Source organism: Hyperoodon ampullatus, assembly GCF_949752795.1.
Source record: "Hyperoodon ampullatus genome assembly, chromosome: 8".
Taxonomy (NCBI): Eukaryota; Metazoa; Chordata; class Mammalia; order Artiodactyla; family Ziphiidae; genus Hyperoodon; species Hyperoodon ampullatus.
Window position 1 is genome coordinate 85,509,352 of NC_136921.1, and position 26,328 is coordinate 85,535,679.

Sequence of the window (26,328 nt, forward strand, 5' to 3'; positions counted from 1 at the left end):
GTCATTCCACATCACCTGTCTATGCATGTCACTGAATTACAGTGGCTTGAAGCTCAGGACACACCACTGTACCAAAGCAGGGAAGTGGCATGTTCCCTGGAGAGAGAGAGAATAGGGAAAATGAAAAAGCTAAACAGAAAGCTAACCATTTAGAAATCTATGCACAGAGTTAGTTCACTAACAGTGGGAGTAGGAGCTATCCACTCACCACCACTTTCTTTCTCAACCCCCAGGAATATTTGTTCCCTGCAACGTCTATGCACCTATGCTTTGCTTTGCAAGGCTTAATCAGAGGGCCCATTATTCATCAAATTAAAGGCTTGGCTGCCTGAGAGTTCCTTTCCGAAAGGATTAGGGTCTCTGATGAGGCTTTGATGTAATAGATGGAGCTATTCTCCTCCTTCCTGTTCATGGAGGGGCTTTGAGGACTCCCCACGCTCTCTTTGGCAGTTGGTCTCTCCTGCCTAAAAAAGAAAAATATTTTGTCTTACGGAAATTTAGTGCTTAAAGAAGGCTTCATATTGGTGTCCTTGGTGTGGGCGGGAGAGGGTGAAGCGTTCATTTCTTGGTCTAAAACCACAGAGGCGCAGCAGTAACTGGCTTCCTTGGGTGGCCACTTCCTCAGGAAGAACTGTCTCTCCACAGAGCAAGAGAAGTAATCATTTTGGCCTTGTGATTCATCGCCCTTGGAAGGTTTTTTTGTCAGAAGCTGGGCAGAGGGATGGCAGGTGACAGGCATGATAGTGGTTTGTGTCCTCAGGACCATGAACCAAGGCAGCCGATAGCTGTGCAAAATCCTGATTTGCATTAAGACATTTACAACTACTTATTATCTGACAGTATTTTCTCCAGGTTTTTCAGTAGTGGTTAGGTTGTTAATGAAAACCTGGCTTAGTTTATTTTCCCCAATTTGATCTCACACCATTAATAATAGTCATATAATTGGCAATCAGCCAGAGAAGTGTTTAGTCAATTTAAATATTTACCAGAAGAACACACGTTAAAGGCAGGGCGCTGAATGTGGGCAGACACAATGCCTGCAAGACTATTGAACTAGGCCATTATCTTTCCTCTTTCCTCCATTATATACTATGGCCTGAAATTTTATTTGGAACCATTATTGTCATCATTTAAGAGGCAAATGTGACTGTCCTGTTGTTTCCCTGCCCACTTACGTGATGCTCCAGTCCTCTTCCCACCCTCTCCCAACCTCCCCTCCCCCTTTTTGAGTTGCTTTTGATTCATGGACTAAACTTTTAAAGCTATCTTCTTTCCATTCTTTGCAATGAACAGCACATGGTAGCTTGGCACCCTGCCTTTTCCTTGATGCACTGCATTCAGGAATCAAGGGACTTAACTGTACAAAAATTCACCAAGTTGCTGGTAGATATATAGCCCTGGATTAAGATCAGAGAACTCTGTGTTTCCTTGAATTGGCCACCCAGGGAGACTTTTTTTACTAGATGGTTCTTTGAAAGAAGATCTCAGTTGGGATTAAAGGGTGTTATAACAAACAACCCTATGAAACCCATGGCCATGTTAACTGGAGGGAAATAATATTTATTACAGTATATGAAGTCATTTCTGTGAAAACTCAGGAAGGACATGTATCTCTAGTCTCCTTACCAGTCAACAAATACATCATCATCATCATCATTCTTCAAGCAGCTGGTCTATTTTTATATAATGAATTTTAAGAAATAGAGAACAGACTGCATTTTCCCTTTCACATTGGCTGCTTGAGAGCTGAGCCAAATTTGTGGCCACCTCTAACAAGGTAGTTTATTTGGTATTCTAATTCCTATTTTTGTTCCCTAATTTCCCCATTGTTTCACTTTTCTCTTCTGCTTTTAATTATTTTTATCTTGCCTTATTACACATACCTTTATTTATTTAAGCACATGTTGTTGTGAGATGCCTTAAATTATTTCTAGAACAAGATGAAGTATTAAAAATCAATTGCATCTGATGGTAGGAATTTAAAATGACACAGACACTTTGAAAAATAGTCTTGTAGTTCTTCAAAAGGTTAAACATAAAGTTATATGATCCAGCAATTCCACTCCTAGGTATATACACCCAGGAGAAACCCACATAAAAACTTGCACACAAATGTTCATAGAAGCATTATTCATAATAGCCAAAAAGTAGAAACAACCCAAATGATGAATGGATAAACAAGATGTGGTATATCCATACAATGGAGCATTATTTAGCAATAAAAAGGAATGAAGTATTGATATATTCTACAACATGGATGAACTTTGAAAATATTTTGCTAAGTGAATGAATCCAGTCACAAAAGACCACATATATTATATGAAACATCCAGATTAGGCAAATCCATAGAAACAGAAAGTAGATTTGTAGTCTCCTGGGACTGAGGAGGTTGAAGGGAAGTTGGGAGTGATTGCTAAAGGATACAGAGTTTCTTTTGGGGGTGATGAAAATGTTCTAAAAGTTGATTATGGTAATGGTTGTTAAACTGTATGAATATGCTAAAACTTTGAATTGCATACTTTAAATGAATGAACTATATGGTATGTTAATTATATCTCATTAAAGCTGTTATAAAAGTCATTTGTGGGCTTCCCTGGTGGTGCAGTGGTTGACAGTCTGCCTGCCGACGCAGGGGACACGGGTTCATGCCCCAGTCCAGGAAGATCCCACATGCCACGGAGTGGCTGGGCCCGTGAGCCATGGCCACTGAGCCTGCGTGTCCGGAGCCTGTGCTCCTCAACGGGAGAGGCCACAACAGTGAGAGGCCCGCATACTGCAAAAAAAAAAAAAAAAAAGTCATTTGCAGCAATCAACTGTAAATTTTCTGAAGTAGTTTTTGTCGCTTTTCTTACACTTTTAATTTTCACTTTGTGCTAGACATGCACACTCTAGTTAAATCCACTTATTTTCTGCAGGATCTGCAGACTTGTTTGGGATTGTGAGTCTCCAAGAGTAGGGATAGCCTTCTCCATAGAATGCAAATTCTCTCTGTATTATTTAGTTTGGGTCATTTGATCCACCAGGCAAAGCTTCTGGTTGTTCAGTGGCAAGTTCCAAGCCTGTGGGCATAAAGGCTGTTGTTCTACTTCCACTCTTCCTTGTTTTTGCAGACCCTGTATCCTCTATCTTGCCATCTTACTCTAGCTGGTAGTGAAAATAAACGAGCAAGAGTGGTCAGAGAAGTAATAGAATAACTAAGAGATGTAGCATCACTACAGACAAGGAAAGAGAATATTTCTGGGGCAGGTCAACAATGACCGTCAGTGAACAGAGAGGTTGAGTAGAATGAGAAGAGACCATTGAATTGGTAACTTAAAGGCCTTTGGTTTCCATCAAGAGAGACTGTAGTTGGATACTGAAGGTAAAAAAGTAGATATTATGTTCACAAAGATTTAGCTACAGGTCCATCCTTAAATTTAAGTTGGCCCAAGAGTCCACTGGTGGTCCCTTCTTTTTTCTTTATATATTCTTGACTTGTCTTCAAGTTCCACAGCTACAACCATCATTTTCCCCTTCCCATTTTCTTAATTCAGACTGTATGCTTCCAAAATGGATCCCCTCTGTGCCTACTTCCCTCCAACTTACACTCTAATATGGTGCCAGTTGATTTTTTTTAACATCTTTATTGGAGTATAATTGCTTTACAATGGTGTGTTAGTTTCTGCTGTGTAACAAAGTGAATCAGCTACATGTATACATATATCCCCATATCCCCTCCCTCTTGCCCTCCCTCCCACCCTCTCTATCCCACCCCTCTAGGTGGCACAAAGCACCAAGTTGATCTCCCTGTGCTATGCAGCTGCTTCCCACTAGCTATCTGTTTTGCATTTGGTAGCGTATATATGTCAGTGCTACTCTCTCCCTTCATCCCAGCTTACCCTTCCCCCTCCCTATGTCCTCAAGTCCACTCTCTATGTCTGCATCTTTATTCCTGTCCTGCCCGTAGGTTCTTCAGAACCATTTTTTTTTAGATTCCATATACATGTGTTAGCATCCGGTATTTGTTTTTTGTTGTTTTGTTTTTTTGCGGTACACGGGCCTCTCACTGTTGTGGCCTCTCCCGTTGTGGAGCACAGGCTACGGACATGCAGGCTCAGTGGCCATGGCTCACGGGCCTAGCCGCTCCACGGCATGTGGGATCTGCCCTGACCAGGGCACGAACCCGTGTCCCCTGCATTGGCAGGTGTACTCTCAACCACTGTGCCACCAGGGAAGCCCACGGTATTTGTTTTTCTCTTTCTGACTTACTTCACTCTGTATGACAGACACTAGGTCCATCCACCTCACTACAAATAACTCAATTTTGTTTCTTTTTAGGGCTAATATTCCATTGTATATATGTGCCACATCTTCTTTATCCATTCATCCGATGATGGACACTTAGGTTGTTTCCTGGCTATTGTAAATAGTGTTGCAGTGAACATTGGGGTGCATGTGTCTTTCTGAATTATGGTTTTCTCAGAGTATAGGCCCAGTAGTGGGATTGCTGGGTCATATGATAGTTCTGTTTTTAGTTTTTTAAGGACCCTTCATACTGTTCTCCATAGTGGCTGTATCAATTTACATTCCCACCAACAGTGCAAGACGGTTCCTTTTTCTCCACACCCTCTCCAGCATTTATTGTTTGTAGATTTTTTGATGATAGGCATTCTGACCGGTGTGAGGTGATACCTCATTGTGATTTTGATTTGCATTTCTCTAATGATTAGTGATGTTGAGCATCCTTTCATGTGTTTGTTGGCAATCTGTATATCTTCTTTGGAGAAATGTCTATTTAGGTCTTCTGCCCATTTTTGGATTTGGTTATTTGTTTTTTTGATATTCAGCTGCATGAGCTGCTTGTATATTTTGGAGATTAATCCTTTGTCAGTTGCTTCATTTGCAAATACTTTCTCCCATTCTGAGGGTTGGCTTTTTGTCTTGTTTGCGGTTTCCTTTGGTTTGCAAAAGATTTTAAGTTTCATTAGGTCCCATTTGTTTATTTTTGGTTTTATTTCCATTTCTCTAGGAGGTGGGTCAAAAAGGATCTTGCTGTGATTTATGTCATAGAGTGTTCTGCCTATGTTTTCCTCTAAGAGTTTGATAGTGTCTGGCCTTACATTTAGGTCTTTAATCCATTTTGAGCTTATTTTTGTGTATGGTGTTAGGAAGTGTTCTAATTTCATTCTTTTACATGTAGCTGTCCAGTTTTCCCAGCACCACTTATTGAAGAGGCTGTTTTTTCTCTATTGTATATTCTTGCCTCATTTATCAATGGTAAGGTGACCATATGTGTGTGGGTTAATCTCTAGGCTTTCTATCCTGTTCCATTGATCTATATTTCTGTGTTTGTGGCAGTACCATACTGTCTTGATTACTGTAGCTTTGTAGTGTAGTCTGAAGTCAGGGAGCCTGATTCCTCCAGCTCTGTTTTCCTTTCCCAGGATTTCTTTGGACATTCGGGGTCTTTTGTGTTTATATACAAATTGTGCAATTTTTTGTTCTAGTTCTGTGAAAAATGCCATTGGTAGTTTGATAGGGATTGTATTGAATCTGTAGATTGCTTTGGGTAGTATAGTCATTTTCACAATGTTGATTCTTCCAATCCAAGAACATGGTATATATCTCCATCTGTTTGTATTGTCTTTAATTTCCTTCATCGGTGTCTTATAGTTTTCTGCATACAGCTCTTTTGTCTCCTTAGGTAGGTTTTTTCCTAGATATTTTATTCATTTTGTTGCAGTGGTAAATGGGAGTGTTTCCTTAATTTCTCTTTCAGATTTGTCATCATTAGTGTATAGGAATGCCAGAGATTTCTGTGCATTAATTTTGTATCCTGCTACTTTACCAAATTCATTGATTAGCTCTAGTAGTTTTCTGGTAGCATCTTTAGGATTCTCTATGTAAAGCATCATGTCATCTGCAAACAGTGACAGCTTTACTTCTTCTTTTCCAATTTGGATTCCTTTTATCTCTTTTTCTTCTCTGATTGCTGTGGCTAAAACTTCCAAAACTATGTTGAATAATAGTAGTGAGAGTGGGCAACCTTGTCTTGTTCCTGATCTTAGAGGAAATGGTTTAATTTTTTCACCATTGAGAATGATGTTGGCTGTGTGTTTGTCATATATGGTCTTTATTATGTTGAGGTAGGTTCCCTCTGTGCCCACTTCCTGGAGAGTTTTTATCATAAATGGGTGTTGAATTTTGTCAAAAGCTTTTTCTGCATCTATTGAGATGATCATATGGTTTTTCTTCTTCACTTTGTTAATATGGTGTATCACATTGATTGATTTGTATATATTGAAGAATCCTTGTATTCCTGGGATAAACCCCACTTGATCATGGTGTATGATCCTTTTAATGTGCTGTTGGATTCTGTTTGCTAGTATTTTGTTGAGGATATTTGCATCTATGTTCATCAGTGATATTGGCCTATAGTTTACTTTTTTTGTGACATCTTTGTCTGGTTTTGGTATCAGGGCGCTGGTGGCCTCGTAGAATGAGTTTAGGAGTGTTCCTCCCTCTGCTATATTTTGGAAGAGTTTGAGAAGGATAGGTGTTAGTTCTTCTCTAAATGTGTGACAGAATTTGCCTGTGAAGCCATCTGGTCCTGGGCTTTTGTTTGTTGGAAGATTTTTAATCACAGTTTCAATTTCAGTGCTTGTGATTGGTCTGTTTATAGTTTCTATTTCTTCCTTGTTCAGTCTTGGAAAATTATACCTTTCTAAGAATTTGTCCATTTGTTCCAGGTTGTCCATTTTATTGGCATAGAGTTGCTTGTAGTAATCTCTCATGATCTTTTGTATTTTTGCAGTGTCAGTTGTTACTTTTCCTTTTTCATTTCTAATTCTGTTGATTTGAGTCTTCTCCCTTTTTTTCTTGATGAGTCTGGCTAATGGTTTATCAATTTTGATTATCTTCTCAAAGAACCAGCTTTTAGTTTTATTGATCTCTGCTATTGTTCCTTTGTTTCTTTTTCATTTGTTTTTGCTCTTATCTTTATGATTTCTTTCCTTCTACTAACTTTGGGTTTTGTTTGTTCTTCTTTCTCTAGTTTCTTTAGGTTTATGGTTAGATTGTTTATTTGAGATTTTTCTTGTTTCTTGAGGTAGGATTGTATTGCTATAAACTTCCCACTTAGAACTGCTTTTGCTGCATCCCTTAGGTTTTGGGTCATTGTGCTTTCATTGTCCTTTGTTTCTAGGTATTTTTTGATTTCCTCTTTGATTTCTTCAGTGATCTCTTGGTTATTTAGTAGTGATTGTTTAGCCTCCATGTGTTTGTATTTTTGTGTGTGTGTGTGTGGTACGCGGGCCTCTCACTGTTGTGGCCTCTCCCATTGCGGAGCACAGGCTTTGGACGTGCAGGCTCAGCGGCCATGGCTCACGGGCCTAGCCGCTCCGCGGCATGTGGGATCTTCCCAGACCGGGGCACAAACCCATGTCCCCTGCATCAGCAGGTGGACTCTCAACCACTGCGCCACCAGGGAAGCCCTGTTTGTATTTTTTACATTTTTTTCCCTGTAATTGATATCTAGTCTCATAACGTTGTTGTTGGAAAAGATACTTGATACGATTTCAATTTTCTTAAATTTACCAAGGCTTGATTTGTGACCCAAGGTATCATCTATCCTGCAGAATGTTTCATGAGCACTTGAGAAGAAAGTGTTTTCTGTTATTTTTGGATGCAATGTCCTATAAATATCAATTAAGTCCATCTTGTCTAATGTGTCATTTAAAGCTTGTGTTTCCGTATTTATTTTCATTTTGGATGATCTGTCCATTGCTGAAAGTGGGGTGTTAAAGTCCCCTACTATGATTGTGTTACTGTCGATTTCTCCTTTTATGGCTGTTAGTATTTGCCTTATGTATTGAGGTGCTCCTATGTTGGGTGCATTAATATTTACAATTGTTATATCTTCTTCTTGGATCGATCCCTTGATCATTATGTAGTGTCTTTCTTTGTCTCTTGTAATAGTCTTTATTTTAAAGTCTATTTTGTCTGATATGAGAATTACTCTTCCAGCTTTCTTTTGATTTCCATTTGCATGGAATATCTTTTTCCATCCCCTCACTTTCACTTTCTGTATGTGTCCCTAGGTCTGAAGTGTGGGTCTCTTGTAGACAGCATATATATGGGTCTTGTTTTTGTGTCCATTCAGCCAGTCTGTGTCTTTTGGTTAGAGCATTTAATCCATTTACATTTAAAGTAGTTATCGATATGTATGTGCCTATTACCATTTTCTTAATTGTTTTGGGTTTGTTATTGTAGGTCTTTTCCTTCTCTTGTGTTTCCTGCCTAGAGAAGTTCCATTAGCATTTGTTGTAAAGCTGGTTTGGTGGTGCTGAATTCTCTTAGCTTTTGTTTGTCTGTAAAGATTTTGATTTCTCCATCAAATCTGAATGAGATCCTTGCTGGGTAGAGTAATCTTGTTTGCAGGTTTTTCCCTTTCTTAACTTAACTTTAAATATGTCCTGCCACTCCCTTCTGGCTTGCAGAGGTTCATGCTGAAAGATCAGCTGTTAACCTTATGGGGATTCCCCTGTATGTTATTTGTTGGCTTTCCCTTGGTGCTTTTAATATTTTTTCTTTGTATTTAATTTTTGATAGTTTGATTAGTATGTGTCTTGGTGTGTTTCTCCTTGGATTTATCCTTTATGGGTTTCTCTGCGCCTCCTGGACTTGATTGACTATTTCCTTTCCCATGTAGGGAAGTTTTCAACTCTAATCTCTTCATATATTTTCTCAGACCCTTTCTTTTTCTCTTCTTCTTCTGGGACCCCTATAATTCGAATGTTTGTGTTTTTAATGTTGTCCCAGAGGTCTCTGAGACTGTCCTTAATTCTTTTCATTCTTTTTTCTTTATTCTGCTCTGCAGCAATTATTTCCATTATTTTATCTTCCAGGTCACTTGTCTGTTCTTTTGCCTCAGTTATTCTGCTATTGATTCCTTCTAGAGAATTTTTAATTTCATTTATTGTGTTGTTCATCTCTGTTTGTTTGATCGGTAGTTCTTCTCGGTCCTTGTTAAATGTTTCTTGTATTTTTCCATTCTATTTCCAAGATTTTGGATCATCTTTACTATCATTACTCTGAATTCTTTTTCAGGTAGACTGCCTATTTCCTCTTCATTTGTTTGGTCTGGTGGGTGTTTACCTTGCTCCTTCATCTGCATATTTGTCTGTCTTCTCATTTTGTTTAACTTACTGTGTTTGGGATCTCCTTTTTTCAGGCTGCAGGTTCGTAGTTCCTGTTGTTTTTGGTATCTGTCCCTAGTGGGTGAGGTTTGTTCAGTGGCTTGTATAGGTTTCCTGGTGGAGGGGACTGGTGCCTGTGTTCTGGTGGGTGGGGTGGATCTTGTCTTTCTGGTGGGCAGGACCACGTCCGGTGGTGTGTTTTGGGGTGTCTGTGAACTTAGTATGATTTTAGGCAGCCTCTCTGCTAATGGATGGGGTTGTGTTCCTGTCTTGCTAGTTGTTTGGCATGGGGCATCCAGCCCTGGGGCTTGCTGGCCATTGGGTGGAGCTGGGTCCACCCAGCAGAGACAGAGATCTCTGGGAGAGCTCTCACCCATTGATATTGCTTGGGGCTGGGAGGTCTCTGGTGGTCAAATATTCTGGACTCTGCTTTCCCACCCCAAAGGCTCAGGCCTGATACCCGGCCGGAGCACCAAGACCCTGTCAGCCACGTGGCTTACTCTTGTTTCCAACAGACCCTGCAGGCAGAGATCCAGGAGACTGACTGATCCCAGTTCATTTTTTAGAGTAACAATCTAATTTTGTTATCTCCCTGCTCAAAAACGCCACTTCACTGTGACTAAGAAAGAAAACCCAAACTCACTGGCATGGCCTTCTAGGTTCTGAGTAAGCTGTTTGTGGTCAGATTTTCACCCCATCTATTACAATTGTATTATTCTGTTCCACTGTGTTCCCCATTTGAGCCATGCATTTTACCTATGGGCTTCCATTCCTACTGTACTCTCTGCTTAGAATGCTCCTCCCCTGTACTTCTGTCAATATCCCTTTCATCCTTTAAGACCCAAGTGTCATCTCTCATGTGAAACACTTGTTCTCCTAACTAGGATTGTTTACTTCATCTGAGCCACTCCAGTGCTTACACTTTTTAGCCTTGAATTATTTTTATTTATGTCTATATCTATTCTACTAATTGTTTCTAAATTCCATGAAACCTAACATCTCACTCCAGGCATCTTTTCTTCCAAGCACTTGATGCAGTGCCATTCACAGTAAATACCTAGTAAGTGTTTGAATGAATCAGTGCATTGAGTCCCAGATGGGTCTATAAATATTTCATATGTGTAAGTTTGGTATTATCCCAGAAGATAAATTTTTTTTGGAGGCATATATCTTTTGTTTGTTTTGTACTCTCCTATCCCCCACCCCAGTCCTGGAGTAGTCCTGAGCATGTAATGGTCATGCACTATGGAACTGGTTGTTCATTTCTCATAGGTTACTGGGTACTAGCTAGGTACGGTCCATTGCTTCCCCTTGTAGGGAAAAAATGCATACAAATGAGAATTATGGATTTAATTCTGGACAGCATGGCAAGTAGGATTAAGGGAAAGATTAGAATTCATATATTCCCTGGCCCTTAAGCCTGGACTAAGAAGCAGACCATAACTGTCTGTCAAAATGGAAACTGATTTTTGAATCAAAGAAATTAGCCAGACATTCAAAAACAGGAGTGCCCAGAGGCCTGAACTTGAAAATGCCAAAGTTCTTTGCTTTTGCTAAATTGTCAGACCCTAGAAGTCCCCATTCTCCCTGAGCTTTGGAACTTCTGATCAGGACATCTATCAAATAGTAATTTTGTGCTGAGTCATGGGAATCACATTGAGAAAAAGTATCTAATTAATGGGCACACTGTTATTCAAGTCTGGCTCAAGGACCCTTTGCACATTAACATTTCCTTTTATAGCACTCATCCTTCTTGGAGTTGGGTATGCTATGGCTGTCTTCCTCCAATGCGCTGACTGTAACCCCACCATCTAGTACAGTGTTTGGCCCACATAGCTGGCATTTATTGAGTGCTTACTATGTACCAGGTACTGTACATGGATTATCTCATTTACTGCTGACAGTGACATTATTACCATTTTATAGAAGAAGAAACTGTGGCCCAGAGAATTAAATTAACTTGCATATCATCACATACCTATAAGAAGTAGAGTTAGGTTTGACCCTAACCCCTGACTTTTAACCTTTATATATTACTGCCCCAATGATAGGCACCAAATATTTTTAAAAATGAGTGAGTACGTGTATCATGCTTGGGCGAATAATACTGATTAAGTATACTGTTTTTAAATAAGACAGATTGTTTTAAATATTTGAGATTAATAATTTAAATATAATATAATATACATTATATATGTTACATGAATCTACATTGTATCAATTAATAATTAACATAAAATTAATATCTTTAAAAACTGGACTTGCCAACATTTAGGTTATTTTGCCCTGACTCACCCACATTTTATATACCCATTTCCGTCCGAGTTCAGCCATCACTTCCCTCTGCTCCTCATCTTACCTGGGCTGCTTCAAGCAAATATTTTCTTAATTTCCACCTGAAGCCAAGACCTCTTACAGAAGACAGGGCCCACATCTGGTTTCCTGGCCGAGTCTAGGGCTGACCTGTGGCCAACCTCAGCCCCGTGCAGAAGCCCCAAAAGGCAGCAACAGCCAATACCCAGATCCTTGGGAAGCGATAGCACTGCAGCCTGAGAGATGGAGCCATCACAGTATTTCCATCTCCCAGGGTCCATGCCTTCCCCAGCTCTTTGAACCAGAGGGTGGGATTTGAACGCAGATTTAATTGTCCAGTAAACTAGTTGCTGGGGCTGTGCAATGAAGTGATGGCTCATTTTTTTTCAGCACCCTGACTGAACCGCGTGGCTAGAGTGGCCTGGAGAAACATGTTTAATTGCAAAGTATTGATACTTTTCCCAAATAAGGAAGAAAGAAACAACGAAAACAAAGAGGAGTGAGAAGGTGGTGACTTGGGGCCACTGGTTACAGCCCTTAAGACGGCCTTAGTCCTAAGACATGGACATCAGGATCTTCCTTGGCTACAGCATGTCCAGTGGAGGGTGTGCTCATCCCCAGTCTTTGCAACTTGGAAAGCACAGCTGAAACCGAAGAGGGAAGTGGCAGTACAACAATAATAAGACTGCACCTCTGCCACCATGCCCTCCACTGGCTTCTCCTTGAACAGCTTCTGTGTCCTCTGAGCCCCATCTTGTCTTGTTCCTAAGTTCTGGCCTGGTTCCTCTTGACCCTTCCCCTCACTTTGCCTCCTTGCTTGGCATTTTTACTCCTTTTTCCTTGGTATGGTAAACTCTTCTTCTCTCGGCCCCTCCTGGCCGTGGCCCAGAGGTTGTCCACCAGACAAGCCATGCTTGAGGATCTAGAATTTCTGTTACCATATCTCCTTCCCTAAGAATACAATGAGTTCGTCTGGACTCTTCTAATTATTTACTATTGATCACGGGATCAAAGACATCGGTAACATGAAGAGGTAGTTGTGTTCACAGGTGTCATGCAGGCCACGACCCTGGGTCATTCTGGGTTACGTGTGGTGGCTCTCTGCCCTAGGACCGCCCTCCAGTCCTGGACCCTCTTTTTGCATTGAGACTCTCTCCAGCTACCATGGTGCACATTCCTTAACTCTGGAGGGAGATTCTGTCCTACCTGTTCTTAGAGTTTATCTTTCGGCTTGAAACCACCCTACACTTTTCCTCTAGTCGTCTTCTTCACCTTCTGAGAGTCTTCTCTGGGTGACAGAAGTTGGCCCTGCTCTCTCCCCAGCCTCATGCTTCTGGAAATGCCATGTTCTTCCACTTCTGTTGCCTTCCTGTGTTCCCTTGAGCTCACTCTGGACCTTCAGTGCTGATGGCTTTGTCTAAAGGTAGGGCTGACTTGCTGATCTTTCTAACCCTGCACCTGCCTTCTCCTCACCCTAGTGACCTCAGGCAAGATGCCAGCTGCCCTGTGGTCCTGCTGCCCTGTAGCCTCCCTCCCACTTCGCCACACAGGATCTGCTCTCATTACCCACCTCATAAAAAGAACTGAGCTTCCTGTTCTAAAACCTTCCATCCTACCCTCTGAGGACTTTTTTCTCTCAGTGAATCCTGACTGTTTTTCTCTGATTGATAACCCTAGGTTTGCCTCGCTGAGAAATATGCCCCTGGTCCTCACTTCTCTGTTTCAGGTTAGGGCCCCACTTCCCCACGCTACATGTGAAGTTAGTGTACAGTTTCAGTTCTCACCAGTGAGACTTTAAAACGCCACCATGTGCAATATTTGCAAACTTCATGAAAACTGAAATGGAGTTAAGTATTCCACCAAACGGGAAGGTTTGGTTTTGCTGAAATAACATATGCAATGTCAAGTTTCTCAGCCTGCCTTCTTTTGAGGCATTAGTCATCTTGAGAAAATGCCTGTTTTTGTCATAGTCCTGTCTTCCAAAATGGAAATTTCCTTCCAAAACAGAGCACCATGGGCTCTGATATTTAACCTGTAATTAGTGTACCCTCTGGAGGATTTCTCCTCTTGATGAAGAGGCCTCTTTGTCACTCAGGCTTCTGTCTGCTGATGATAGGAACTGCAGATGCAGTGCATCACGGGGCAGGGAAATGCTTGCTCAAATCAGAAGTGTTTAGATATTTGGTGCCAATGGAAACACTTAACAATCTAAGCAGCAAACCCACAAGAAAACAGCAGTAAGTATAAAAGAATATTAAAAAGGAAATGAGAAGAGACATAAGTCTCAAGTTTTCATCTAGTTTTGCCCCAGTGTGTGGAATAAGATTGCTCACCCTCCTGCTTTTCTCACCAAGTTCACCAGTATTTTTAGTTTTTGACTTGATCAGCTTCTCTTTATCAAGTGTAGTTTAGTCATCAGTAAACATCCGTTCGTGACTCTTGATAAATAGCTCCCCCTTGCAGGCGTCTGATTCTTTGGTTATGAAATGGCAGTTTACAGTGGCAAGGCAGCCGTGTCTCGACAGCATGATCCTTTGGGAGCAAACGGAAAGAGCACAAGCACTGCCAGCTCCAGAGCCCAACGCAGGAGCCCAACCTTGTTTCTTGTTAAGAAATGCCTCCTGGACTTCCCTGGTGGCGCAGTGGTTAAGAATCCGCCTGCCAATGCAGGGGACACGGGTTCGAGCCCTGGTCCGGGAAGATCCCGCATGCCACAGAGCAGCTAAGCCTGTGAGCCACAACTACTGAGCCTGCACTCTAAAGCCCGTGAGCCACAACTACTGAGCCCATGAGCCACAACTACTGAGCCCATGTGCCTAGAGCCCATGCTTCGCAACAAGAGAAGCCACCGCAGTGAGAAGCCCGTGCACCGCAACAAAGAGTAGCCCCCACCTGCCGCACATAGAGAAAGCCCATGTGCAGCAATGAAGACCCAACACAGCCAAAAGTAAATAAATAAATTAATTAATTAATTAAAAAAAAAAGAAATGCCTCCTTTTTGCCTGTTTCTGGCAGAGGCCAAGCTGGGAGATCCCAGCAAATGTCTGCAACAACCTGTGTTTAATGTGGTGACACTAATGAATTCTGAGAATTAATCTTCAGCCAAGAATGCATGATGGAAGGTACTAGAATTTCAAATTAGGTAATGGATTAAATTTCCTTCAGTGCTGAAATTTGCTTCCTTTTTCTTCTCGTGGACTTTTCTGTCATATTCAAACCACCTTCCATGGCCTTGTAAATCCAGGTAATACATCTCATGGTAGTTTTAATTTTTTTATTCTTTTGTTTTGTATCTTAGCACAGAGATAACCACACCTAAATCCAGATTTTTAAAAATGACTTTTAAAAAGTCTGGGACTGAAAGAATTACTTATGATTTTGGAAAAAAAGCAGCATTCCCTAAATTTAGTCCTTGTTCAATTTCTTTTTTCCAGAGTAAAAGATTCTGGGAAGAACTGAGCTTGGTGAATGTATTTCCCCAATTTGAGACAGTCTTCTGCAGAAACTGCAGCCTACAGGTGTCTCAAACATGCTGGTGACAATTAGGGGCTCTGAGTGTCTCCCCTCAATCAGCTGAGATAAAGACTCAGCCGCCGATTTCAAGAGCCTAGTACTGATTTCTCACAACAAAGCTTCCAAAGATGTCATTTGCAGGGCCCTGGTTCCGGTGATACAAAAAAGGATCTGTGGCCGAGTAAGTTTGGAAACATGGATTTAAACAAAATTAAGCTGTTTTCTTTACCTCCATACTTCTAAGAACATTTAATATGCTCACACGCACTATGAAACTCCAGATTTACTTGGTTTAGAGAATCACAAATGTTTCCCAAACCGTTTTGACCAGAAGACTAGTTTCATTTTTCAGTGGAATGTCTCATGTGTCTAGTGTTTCACCCAACTTACCTCACACTGGCTGGCCCCCATTCTCCCATACAGAGGTCAACGTGTTATGCATTTTCTTGTAAAAACGGCTCAATCCCCGCTGGGGGAAAATATTCTGCATCTGGAATTTGCAATTCCTAGTTTAATAAGCAATCTGAAAATGAATAAGCATATTATAACTTCCTTAATTTTCCATGTTTGTTCTCCAAATCAAGTTAGAGGATTTAATCATGCTTATAAAAGGACATGGAGGCTGTCAGGAGTTCTTACCGATCCCGGCTGTCAATTCTATCTTAATCTACTAAATCCCTGCCTGAAAGGAGAATAAGACAGAAATGGCAAGCTGAAAACATAACAGTATGAGTTTGGGGCACAAAACTGCAACATCTTAAGCAATAAAGGATATGCCCTAGTTAAAGTTGGTAAAAGGACTAAAGCAAAGAATTGTTCTTAGATGTTCAAAGGAGGCAGCTTAGGAGGTGAAGGTCAACGTTCTGGTGACCTCCTGAGTTCCTGGCTACACAGCTTGCCTAGGCTGGCTTCTTTCATTGCTGATCCAGTTTCCCAACCTTGAAATGCCTTCTACATCTTCTCCACATATTGAGTTCAATTTAGTTCCAAAAATTCCCTCCAAACTCAGCTCAATCCTCACTCTTTCCATTAAGGCTTCTCTGGCTACCCCGCACCCACTGCTGCCTAGTATTTTGCGCGTTGTACCTGTGCCATTTTAACAACACATTGCAGAGTAGGAGGGGTTCTCTCATGGGAACCAGAGAATTGACCTCATCACTATCAGGACTTGACCTCAACTTCCTCACCTCGTAAAAGAAGGGTTAGAATAGAAAATCTTGGTCCCCTAGCTCCAAAACCTTATGCTTTCGTGTGACTATTTCTTATTCTAAATATAAAAGCAAACACTGACTTCTGCTGTTTCCTGTGTTTCTCTTGTCCTTCCATCTTTATAATAAGATTGTCCATCTTTGAGGAAAATGGTCATAATTTTTTATGAATTCATCTATTTTGACTAATTCCAGCTGTGCAATAAATGTTTGCTGAACAAATGAAATGATATGATTCCAATGACCTGGTATCTAGTAATGCTTGACTTTCGCCATATCTGCTCCTAACATAGAACTTTCCTCTATTTATCAGTAAAATAATAAGTCCATTTCATTCTGGCTCTTTGCTCCCCATGAGAAAAAAAGTATGCAAGAGTGTTTTAGAATAAGGCTCTACCCTCAAGGTCTTCCTGCCCTTCTCCTAAAAATCCGCCAATGCAGTTGGATATGTCACAGCTCTGCTTAGCATTCTTCCCATATACACTCGGTTTCAGTTTTGCTGATCCGCTGGTATGACATTCAGCCCACTTGGGCCTTACTGAGAGAACTAACAAATAAATCCTCTTGATCATTCCTTCAGAGAGTAGAACGCCTACCATCTTTATTTTTTGGATCTCCAGGAGACAGCAGATTCACTGTTGTTTCTCCCTTGTCTGATTATCTCACTTCATTATTTAGTCCTCATTTCTCTTACTCCCTCTGTGATCTAGAGAGAGATCCCTTCCAAAATACCAAATGATCTTGCAACCTTGCTCTCCCACTGGATGCTAAGATTATGAAACAAGATATAGCACCTTTAATTGCACCCCCAGAATCTAGCAGACACCTATTTTCCTAAGGCTGGAGTATGGGTTTCCTGGCTTCTCTCAAACTCTATCTAAGGAGCTTTAATTACTGGGCACCTAAGGCACCTATCCTGAGGGAGAAGATAGAGGCAGCGCCTGCTCACTTTCCCATTCACCTGCTCTGAATTTCCTATTAATTGTTACACCTCCCACTTTCAGCCCCCTTGAGTTTACTCATCTGAAGTTTTGGCACTAGTCAACAAACAGTTGAGAGTTGCCCAGAAAGCAAAAAAAAAGGCGGGGAAACCGATTAAGAAATCGGTCTCCCTGTGTTTGGGGATATACTTGGGTACAGGAAGTATGTCTATTTGGTGATGAGAGACAGATGTAATGTGACCTGCGCCAGATCCCTGGACAGGCTTAGCTGGGGGTCCCAGCAGTTCCTGGTCTCCCGTCCTACCCATGCCCTCTGGGGGGGCAGGGCTATGTGCAAAGCCACCATGTCCATCTTCAGTAGGAATTCTCAGAGGACACAGACTTTATTTGGGGAGTTTTTATACACCATATCTCAAGCTAGGAGGATGAGGCATACACTTGTATTACTGACCATATAAACTACCAAGAGGTTCCTTTTTTCCAGGTGCTTAGGGAAACGTTAGCATTTATTTTCCTTTGGTAGTCACATAATTATATACGGATTAATATACATGGAATCTAGGGAACATTGCTGATGTAAAAACATTAACGGAGTATTTTTTTTTAAGCATGTGCACTGATTTTTTTATTTTTAGTAGGAAATATAATAGATTATACAAAAGGCCCCTGGACCCATAAAAGTCAAATGATTGATTTCTCCCCATAGGGAGACAGAGGTGGTATTTATAGTCATGCAGGAAGCAGAATGGAGATAATCTAGGTTCTTTTGGCTTTTCTAGCCGAAAGCTCCAATTCCAATAGACAGGAAATCCCTGAATCAATTCTAAAATGGGATGACTGGGAAATTTACTGAATATCTTTCAGGACTAGAATTCGATGGATGCGAAAGTGGTTTGAAATGCAAAGATTAAGGCCTTTTTGTAAAACCAACAGTTGAGGATTGTTCTAGGAACTCTGCTTAAATGTTTTGAAAGGATGCTTAGGGTGAGGCTGAACATTTTACCATTTGTCAGTGCATTTCATCATTTTAAATATGTTGTGTTTCACATGTTGTTGGCATGTCACTATTGGGAAAACTGGAAACATTTATTTCATGGAGTGGGCAGAATGGCGTCTAGTACTTATCCTAAGCCTTCCAACGTGAGCTAAATAAAAACTGATAACTTAAAAGGGCGGATGTTGAAATGTCTTCCTCCCGTCAAGGGCAGCTACTCAGAATGGAAATGCAATGGTAATTGGAGGGGTATTCATCAGATTCAATTTCACTAGAGATTTCCTGTGTCAAAATCATCTTTAATAATATACATCACACAGCAAAATGTACTGAATCATTGTTTTCTTTGAAAAGGGCATTGAACCTGAAACAGAAAGTGGTTATACCACTGCGGTTTTAACCGATTAACCACAGAGGAGTTTAAATGCAACCCAATTTTTACCATTTTGTATGGACTTTTTGTTTCCTGTTTGAATAATTCCATTCCAATTCATCTGAACTATATTGTAGTCACTTCCTGTTCTGAGGTTTTTCTGATTCTTCAGAAGATATTAGAAATCAAGGGGTTGAATTTTCTCTGTGAAAGTTTCTTTATGATTCGTTTCTATCCTTGCAAACTCCTAAATGCATTTTCCCCACCACCAAATAGTGGACATTTCATATACTTCTAAAATAAAGTATATAGACTAATCAACTTGGCTCTATTGTAAACATTTTTCTGTAATGAAAATTCAGACAGAAAATTCAGTCTGGCCAGTCTATTTTTCAGTGTTTTGAATATTTCAAATTAAATTGATTGTGTTTTCAATATATATTTAAAGTAAACTAAAATAGATTTCTGATGTTTTGATCAATTCAACTAGTAGAGAATGTTTTTTTCTGTTCTGGTACCTATGAATAAAGAAAGAGCTATGTAAGGTTAGTGATCAGGTTTTATAAATGAGCTTTTTCTCCTCCTCCCATATTTACAGGGGAGCCAGGTTTCTAAGACTGTACTTCAGTTGTCTGTTGATTTTTGAACAGGTGTCTTATTAAGGATTTTGAAAAGCGGCCTTCCGTCACACATCTCCTCGACCACCCATTTATTAAGGGAGTCCACGGGAAGGTTTTGTTTCTGCAAAAACAGCTGGCCAAGGTCCTTCAAGACCAGAAGCATCTAAATCCTGTTGTTAAAACCAGGTATGGTCCTTGGCGTCTTCCTGCTTCCTCTCTCTGGTTATTTATGAAAAAAAATGGTATGTCATGTGTTTTGATTTGCCCAGCATTATTACTGTTTTGATAATGCCCAACATTATCACATCCGTGCATTTTTAAGTTTCATTTACATGACATTAAGTACTCCATGCCCGGTGGATGAGAGCAGGAGAGCTTCAGAAACAAGCTGCCCATTTGTGCTCTTATGGCTCATTTCTCTCAACTGTGGCTGAAATCTCACTCCACCCTCATGTTCTAGTTAAAAACCAATGCATATATATTTATATTTAATATACACGTAGATTTTTTAATATTTCACCAATAAAGAAAACTGGATGAAAGCAGCCACGGCTGAGATTGTGTGAGAAATCTTTACTTGGCTCTTGCAGGCTAGAGAGTAGAAGTATATAAGGTGGTTTTGGAAAGATTACAAGTTAAACACTGGAGGCTTTTTCTCTAAAGTGCTCTGAGCCCATTTTCTTTAGTTAAAAATTCCTTAGAGGCAGTTTAGTATGTTTAAATGATTTTTCCCCCAGATACCATCTATACTATCTAAAGCAACTGTGATTTTCCCCCTCTCCTATTTTTATAGGGTAGATTAAAAAAAATAAATGTTTATTTTCAAGGGCAGTTGCTTAAAACAGTATTCTGTGGTGGTCTCTAAGAAATAGATCTTTGGTTTCTGTCCAGAGGGTGGCAGAATTTCTCTTTAAAAAAAAATTAAATGCAAATAAAGCTGCTTCTGCAGCTAAGCAATTATTTGGTTTTACGAAACTGGCCAGGATGCAGATAAGCTCTAATCCATTATTACTAAAAGAACATTCAAAGGACTGGAGGTGAAGAAACTAAAATATCACAAGTCACAAGTTCTGGAAATATTCGTGTATTCTGCAGAAAATTGTTTACAAATCAAAAGCATCAGAACTCTAGGAGCTAGAGGCATAGTTTCAAGGTGACTATATCTTGCCGATTCCCACCCCCCACCCCACACCCCGCAACCCAGGTTCCCTTTTTGATAGCTCAAAACAAATTTTTTCCTACTCTTTTCCCTTTTCCACTGCAATTTCTCTTTCTATGGCTTGCCCATGGGATAGAGAAACGCAGAGAAATTCTTGTAACTTGGTGCCTTTTGAAGCAGTAGAATTTGTGTTTAAGCCCCAGGGAACTGAAATCTTCTTTTCTTCCTCTGCTTTTGTTCCTATCCACCAGCCACCACCCCTTTACCACACACACACACACACACACACACACACACACACACACAGAGCACTGCCACCAAAAATGAAGATGAAATAAAGTACAAACCAAGCAAAAAAAACAAACTCAGAATTTAAATGCTGTCCGTTGAATCAGGTATCTTCTTGTTTCTTCTGATTTGCTGCAGAACAATTTCTGAAACTTAGTTGCAAAGTTATTCAGCTTTTCACTTTTGCCTGAATTTGCCTGTCCAGATGTGTGTCCTCTTTTTAAACACTTTTCTCCCTTTACCATAGAAAGCCAGGGCTCCAGGCTCTCTCACCCCCTCTAATTTCTCTTCATCTTTGTTAACTCCTTTGATGTCAAAGGCCTCATACGGTCAAAGACCCTTCTCTCAGTGTCTTTGTAATCTTCAGTTTCACTCAGAAGTTTGTGTTTCTTTGAAAAAGTCACTAAAAAAATACAACCTCACAAATAGGTATCAAAACTTTAACCAGCCACTTCTTTAGGAGAGAGGAAAATTCTAAAGGAAACACGATGCATGAAATTAACACATTTTACCACCTGTCCTGCACTATTACTTCCTCTTAGCAAGTGGCAGGGAGTTGGCTACATGGGTGTTTTTTTAAGCCCATCTGGAAAAATTCTCAACTATCATTTGATGCTGGTAATTCAATGTATTTATAAAGTTGTGAGTTTCCAAGTTAAGGTGGAAAAAACAAAGAATTATTGAGGTGAGCGCATAGTTGAGTGAGGCGAATACCCAATTTACATTTTTCTGCACAATTATGGTCACACAGCAAGTGGTACAATGCAGTGGTTAAAAAAACCCTGACTCTGCCAGGTTTGAATCCCAGCTCAACCACTTATAGACAAGTTATTAAATTTTTCTGTTCCAAAATTTCTTCATCTATAAGATGGAGATTATTTTGAGGGTTGAGTCAATACATTAAAAAATACTTAATGTTGATAACAGAGTTAAACCTCAGTCAATGGTAGCAGTAGTTGTAGAAGTTGTATACGTTGTGGTCTGTTTAATTCAGTCCTCTGTTTCTTTTGGCCTTAATCTGTGCAGATTCATCTCTATTACCAAACAACATCATGAAAATAAACAGTACTGAGATACTAAATGTTAAAAATATAAATTTCTGTCTCTTATTTAAAATCTAATTTATTCATTCCAGAGATATTTATATGTGTGTATGTGTCAAGCCCTCTGCCGAACAGAGGAAATCAGATAACAGTTCCTGATAAAGAGCTAATAGTCCAGTGTGTGAAACACACAAGAATCAGATGAGAAGAGCTCAGCATGAAAAGTACCTGGATAGAGGGTTGCCCGGAGTACCTCCCAGAGTACCTGGGAAGGGTAGACCCTGGAAACTGGTGGGAAGGTGATCCTTGAACTGTCCTGAAGAACGAATAGAAGACAGTTGGGGAAGGGGGGTTATTCCACGTGGAGGAAAGAATGAGCAAAGGGTAAAGGCACAGAGGCTGGAGAGAGCTTAGGGGATTTGGTGAACAATTAGTTGGCATTGCTGGAGCTTGGCATGGGACGTGGGGAGGGAGGAACAAGGCAGGCAGGGGCCAGGGCATGATGGGCTAAGGAGCTTGGATTTGTTCCTTAGACACCTGGGAGCCACAGAAGGATTTCAAGCAGAGATGTGCTTTAGGAAGATTGTTCCGATTGCAGTGAGGAGAATGAAATGGAGCTGGGCAAGGCTGGAGCTATGGAGGCTAGTGAGAGCAGATTGTGGCAATTGTAAATAACAGAAGGTATTAAGGTAATGGTATTGTCAAGACTTAGTGGTGAATTGGATGAGAGAGATTAGGGAAAGAGAGAAGCGTCACAGGGTCTACCTGAATTGGCTGCCTCCCTACCCTGGTTCAGACTGTAATCAAACAGAAATTGCAAGACACTCAGAGACAGAGACCAGTAAAAAGACTTTGCTTCCTGTTCATATCCTATCAAATGCCATGCATAGCCTATGCAATGCCATGTACTTCCAGATATTACACAAAGCTTCCAGCTTTCTGCCCAAAGAAGTGTTCTTCAATGGTCCAAACAGTCCCGGGACCCCCAGCTTCAGAGACGTGTTTAGTTTTGAGAGCTAATGCAGAGAAATGAGAACTACAGCCTACAGGGGGAAATTTTTTTACTGTTTTTTACTGTTTTACTGTTCCTGCAAAAGCAGGGAATGTTCTGTCCTCTTCAGTACTTTCTCCAGGGGCGAAAGAAGTTGGTATTTTCAGGGGGTTGCAGAGAAGAAGGCAGGTTCTTAAAGGATGGGGAAGAACTTGGATAGGTGAAGGGGAGGATCTTATATAGAGGGAGACATTGAAAATAGAGAGAAGGTAACAGAGGAAGCAAGAGGGAGGGAGATCAAGCACCTAAGAGGAAGACTGAACTTAGAAAGAACCTCTAGGTTGGGAAAGACACAGAAAGGTTAGATGAAGATATCCAGAAAATTTGAGGGGTGGGGGGCAAGAAGCAGAGGAGATACTATGAGGAAGCTCATGTTGAATGGCCTTTAGCTTTCCAAAAAAAAGTAAGCAGAATGGTCTCAAAGTTGGGAGTGAGCTGTGGACTCCAGGGAAGTGTTAAATCTTTGAAATAGCTGCTATGGGGAATATGATAAAGGGTTCATTAAAGGTGGACATAACGATTGCTCAGTAGCACAGAAAACCCAGGTGGAACTTAACTGAATAGCATTACATTGTAGTGAAGTTAATCAGTGTTTAAGATAATGCATGTAGAGCATTCAGGAGAGCATTTGGCATTAGAACCTCTGAAAAATTGTACCATCAACACCATCACCTATTCCATCTATCATCTCTACCAATTCTTAGCCACAGGAGTAGGAGTAGAGAAAGCAGATACTGTGGTCTTCTTCAGGCTGGAGACTGGCTTGGATGGACATTGATGGGTGGACACGGGGGCAAGAGAATCTGAGTAGGAGAGTATCCTTGAGGTCTTTTTGGAGATTTGGAAGAAAGTGAAGCCAGAGTGGCTTATTGGCTTTGAATGTGGGTCTGGGTCAGGGGACTGGCAGTTACAATGAAGACAAAAAGCAGATTCAGTGAGAGGATGGTGAGAAAAGAGATTGTAGAACTGAGCCCTTGGGAACTTTTGAGAGATTATTGGGAACTAGTCATAGCTGGGCTTGTGGACAACTTCAGTGGAGGAGAAATAAAAGTTTTTAAAGAATTGACAAAGAGGAATCTTGAAATTAGAACGTGAGAAGAATTAACGAAGTGATTGGTAGGGTATGGGAAAACCAAAGACTGGAATTAGGGGTAGGAGTAGAGAGAAAGGAAAATGGGGGTCAAGTGCTGGAGAAGATGGTACGAGAGGGTGATATGAACTTTTTAAAATGGATGGAAAAAAGCAGAGGGGAGCAAGGAGGACACTCCTTTCCCCACCCCCTCACCACGAGTGGATGGAAGGTGGAAGGAGGCAGGAACATTATGGGGAAATGGTCCATTCCTGTTATGATGAGGAAATAGACACGTATTCAGGAATAAGGCTAGGAATCATGGGGAGGTCATTCACAATAGAGCAGAAGCTGTACTGTGTATTGTTGACTGAAAAAAAATGCACAACCTAAAAGTCGAGAGTTACGTTTTATTCAGTGGACAAAACTGAGGACTTAAGCCTGGGACACAGCATCTCAGATAACTCTGGGAGACTGCTCTGAAGATGCAAGGCGGGGAGCCAGGATATGTAGGACTTTTTTTGCAGCAAAGACCAGGTGGTTGATTGTTACTTAAAGAAAACCAGATATCTCAAGTTAAGGAATTTAGCACTTTGCTGTATATGGGAGGATGCAAGAGTCTGGGCTGCCTGGAATCATTCCTTCAATATGCACCTCAGCTATCTGGGGCCAGTATCCTGTGCTTTCACATCCTGAGTCTCCTCATGGTGCACCGTTGGGGGATGGCTGCAGCAGTTGACTGCTGAATGGTGGGCATCAGGCATCCTGTTCCCATCCTCAGTTCCCTCAGAGCTCATCTTTGGAGATGCTGTAATGTGATGGCTTGACGGCTGCACATCCTCTGTTCACTGATAAGGCAGCCAGTATTTTTCATTCACAGTATAAGGAGCTTGAGTGGTGAGGCCCTACCGCTCCTCTCCTGGTGTAAGTGTTCTAGCTCTTCTGAATGGTGCAGTTTTTTTGGGACAGCCAGACTGTGATCCATTCCCATTGCACATTATGTATATGAGGCACCTACAGAGAAGTGACATTGTACTATTTGAGATTTGATACCATTTCCTGATGCTGATTGAATGAGTGAAACCATTGGAATTTAAGTTTTTCCAGTAATTTATAATTTTTCTATAGCATATGTTTGACTCAGGAACAGTAGAGAGGTTATGCATCCAAGGCTGACTCTCTCAAAGGAAGTCACATAGCCCTGATATTCTGTGAACAATAGTTTAGGGCTACATTTTTACTTAACCTGTCAGGGATGCTGTTAAACAATTTGGTCATTTCCTTTACATCAGCTCCCATTTCTTTGACTTTCAAAAGGAATTTTTCCCCCAAATCACTTTTGCAAATCCCTGAATTCATCAGTATTATCTGGCATATCATGTCACTATCAAAGTTAGAGACCTTGACTTGAAAACATGCTTTTTAAAAAATCACTTCACAAGGTTTAGTGGGAAAAGAGCAAAGCCTCTGTCTGCAATTAGAGTAGAGGCAGGGAAAGCGCCAGTTGGCTGTGCTGTGACCCGACCCACTCCCACCTTCCAACCTCCCATCATGGACTCAACTTCTAGCCTCAGGAAAATTGCAAAACCCAGCACTTTGTTTGTTCCCCTGTGGGTGGTTTGGGACTAGCTGAAACCACAAATGTTAAACCCTCAAATGCCAAGGGTCTACTACCAAGTATTACTTGGTAGAACAATTAAGTTGCTGGTTGTTTCCTGCTCTGTTTAATGGATTTTGATTCTACCCTTGCAATTTGCCTGAGGCTTATTGAAACAATGACCTCAGCTTTTCTGATTTCTTTTCAACCAGCAGCAGTGGCCCTTAAAAACAGATTTTTCACTGCTGAGCTTTCCCTAGTAAGTCTTGCTCACTCGCTTCCTCTTTTACCTGCAAACATGCACCCCCCCACACATGTATACACATACATCACATTACATACACTGTTGGGTTCTTGGAATCCTGTGCAAATGAATGACTTTTGAATGATTACTTCATCAAGTGCTGGAGACGCTTGCCACATAGCAGGTTAAGAATTTTCCTGTTTTCCTAACAGACAAGAAATAAATCCATACCCTAATGTAATCTGCTATCTATCTCTATCTATAATGGAATGAGTGAATTAATATTTAATTTTCTGCTGGTGTCACTGATTCTTGCTGCCTAGAGAAGATAGCTATATCAAATACACTTAATATAATTGATAAGATGCTGATCTATTGAAATTCTGGTCAAAAACAATGCTTGGATGAAAAAACAGGGAGATACTATAGAGATACTATAGATTTCCACCCAAATAATCCTTGTATTTTTTAATCTGTGTATTATAATGTTTGTTTGATAAATATAAGCTTAAATTTCAGATCAAGATTGAGCTCATATAGTTAAAGTTATCTAGGTGGTAACTTTACTAATATTTGGATCTCAGTAGGATGGTGTTACGCCTAGATGGTTTGCCATTATTTTTCTCATGCTAGGTCCATGATTATGTGATTATAGTAAAAAGTTTCTCTTTCATCCACTCTGTTATCAAGAGGTATACTGAAATGGAAATAATGATTTGGAAGAAATATTCAACATCAC

General features: G+C 40.6%; 1 protein-coding gene across 1 annotated transcript in view; it reads left to right on the forward strand.

Moving 5' to 3' along the window:
• Nucleotides 1–26,328, forward strand: part of MYO3B (myosin IIIB) — a gene marked incomplete at both ends in the record, with an annotated part of 382,371 nt that overhangs the window by 141,394 nt on the left and 214,649 nt on the right. Inside the window, one exon of the mRNA XM_079709748.1 lies at nucleotides 19,169–19,324. Within this exon, the coding sequence (XP_079565874.1) occupies nucleotides 19,169–19,324 (156 nt within the window). The remainder of the gene's footprint in view (nucleotides 1–19,168; nucleotides 19,325–26,328) is intronic.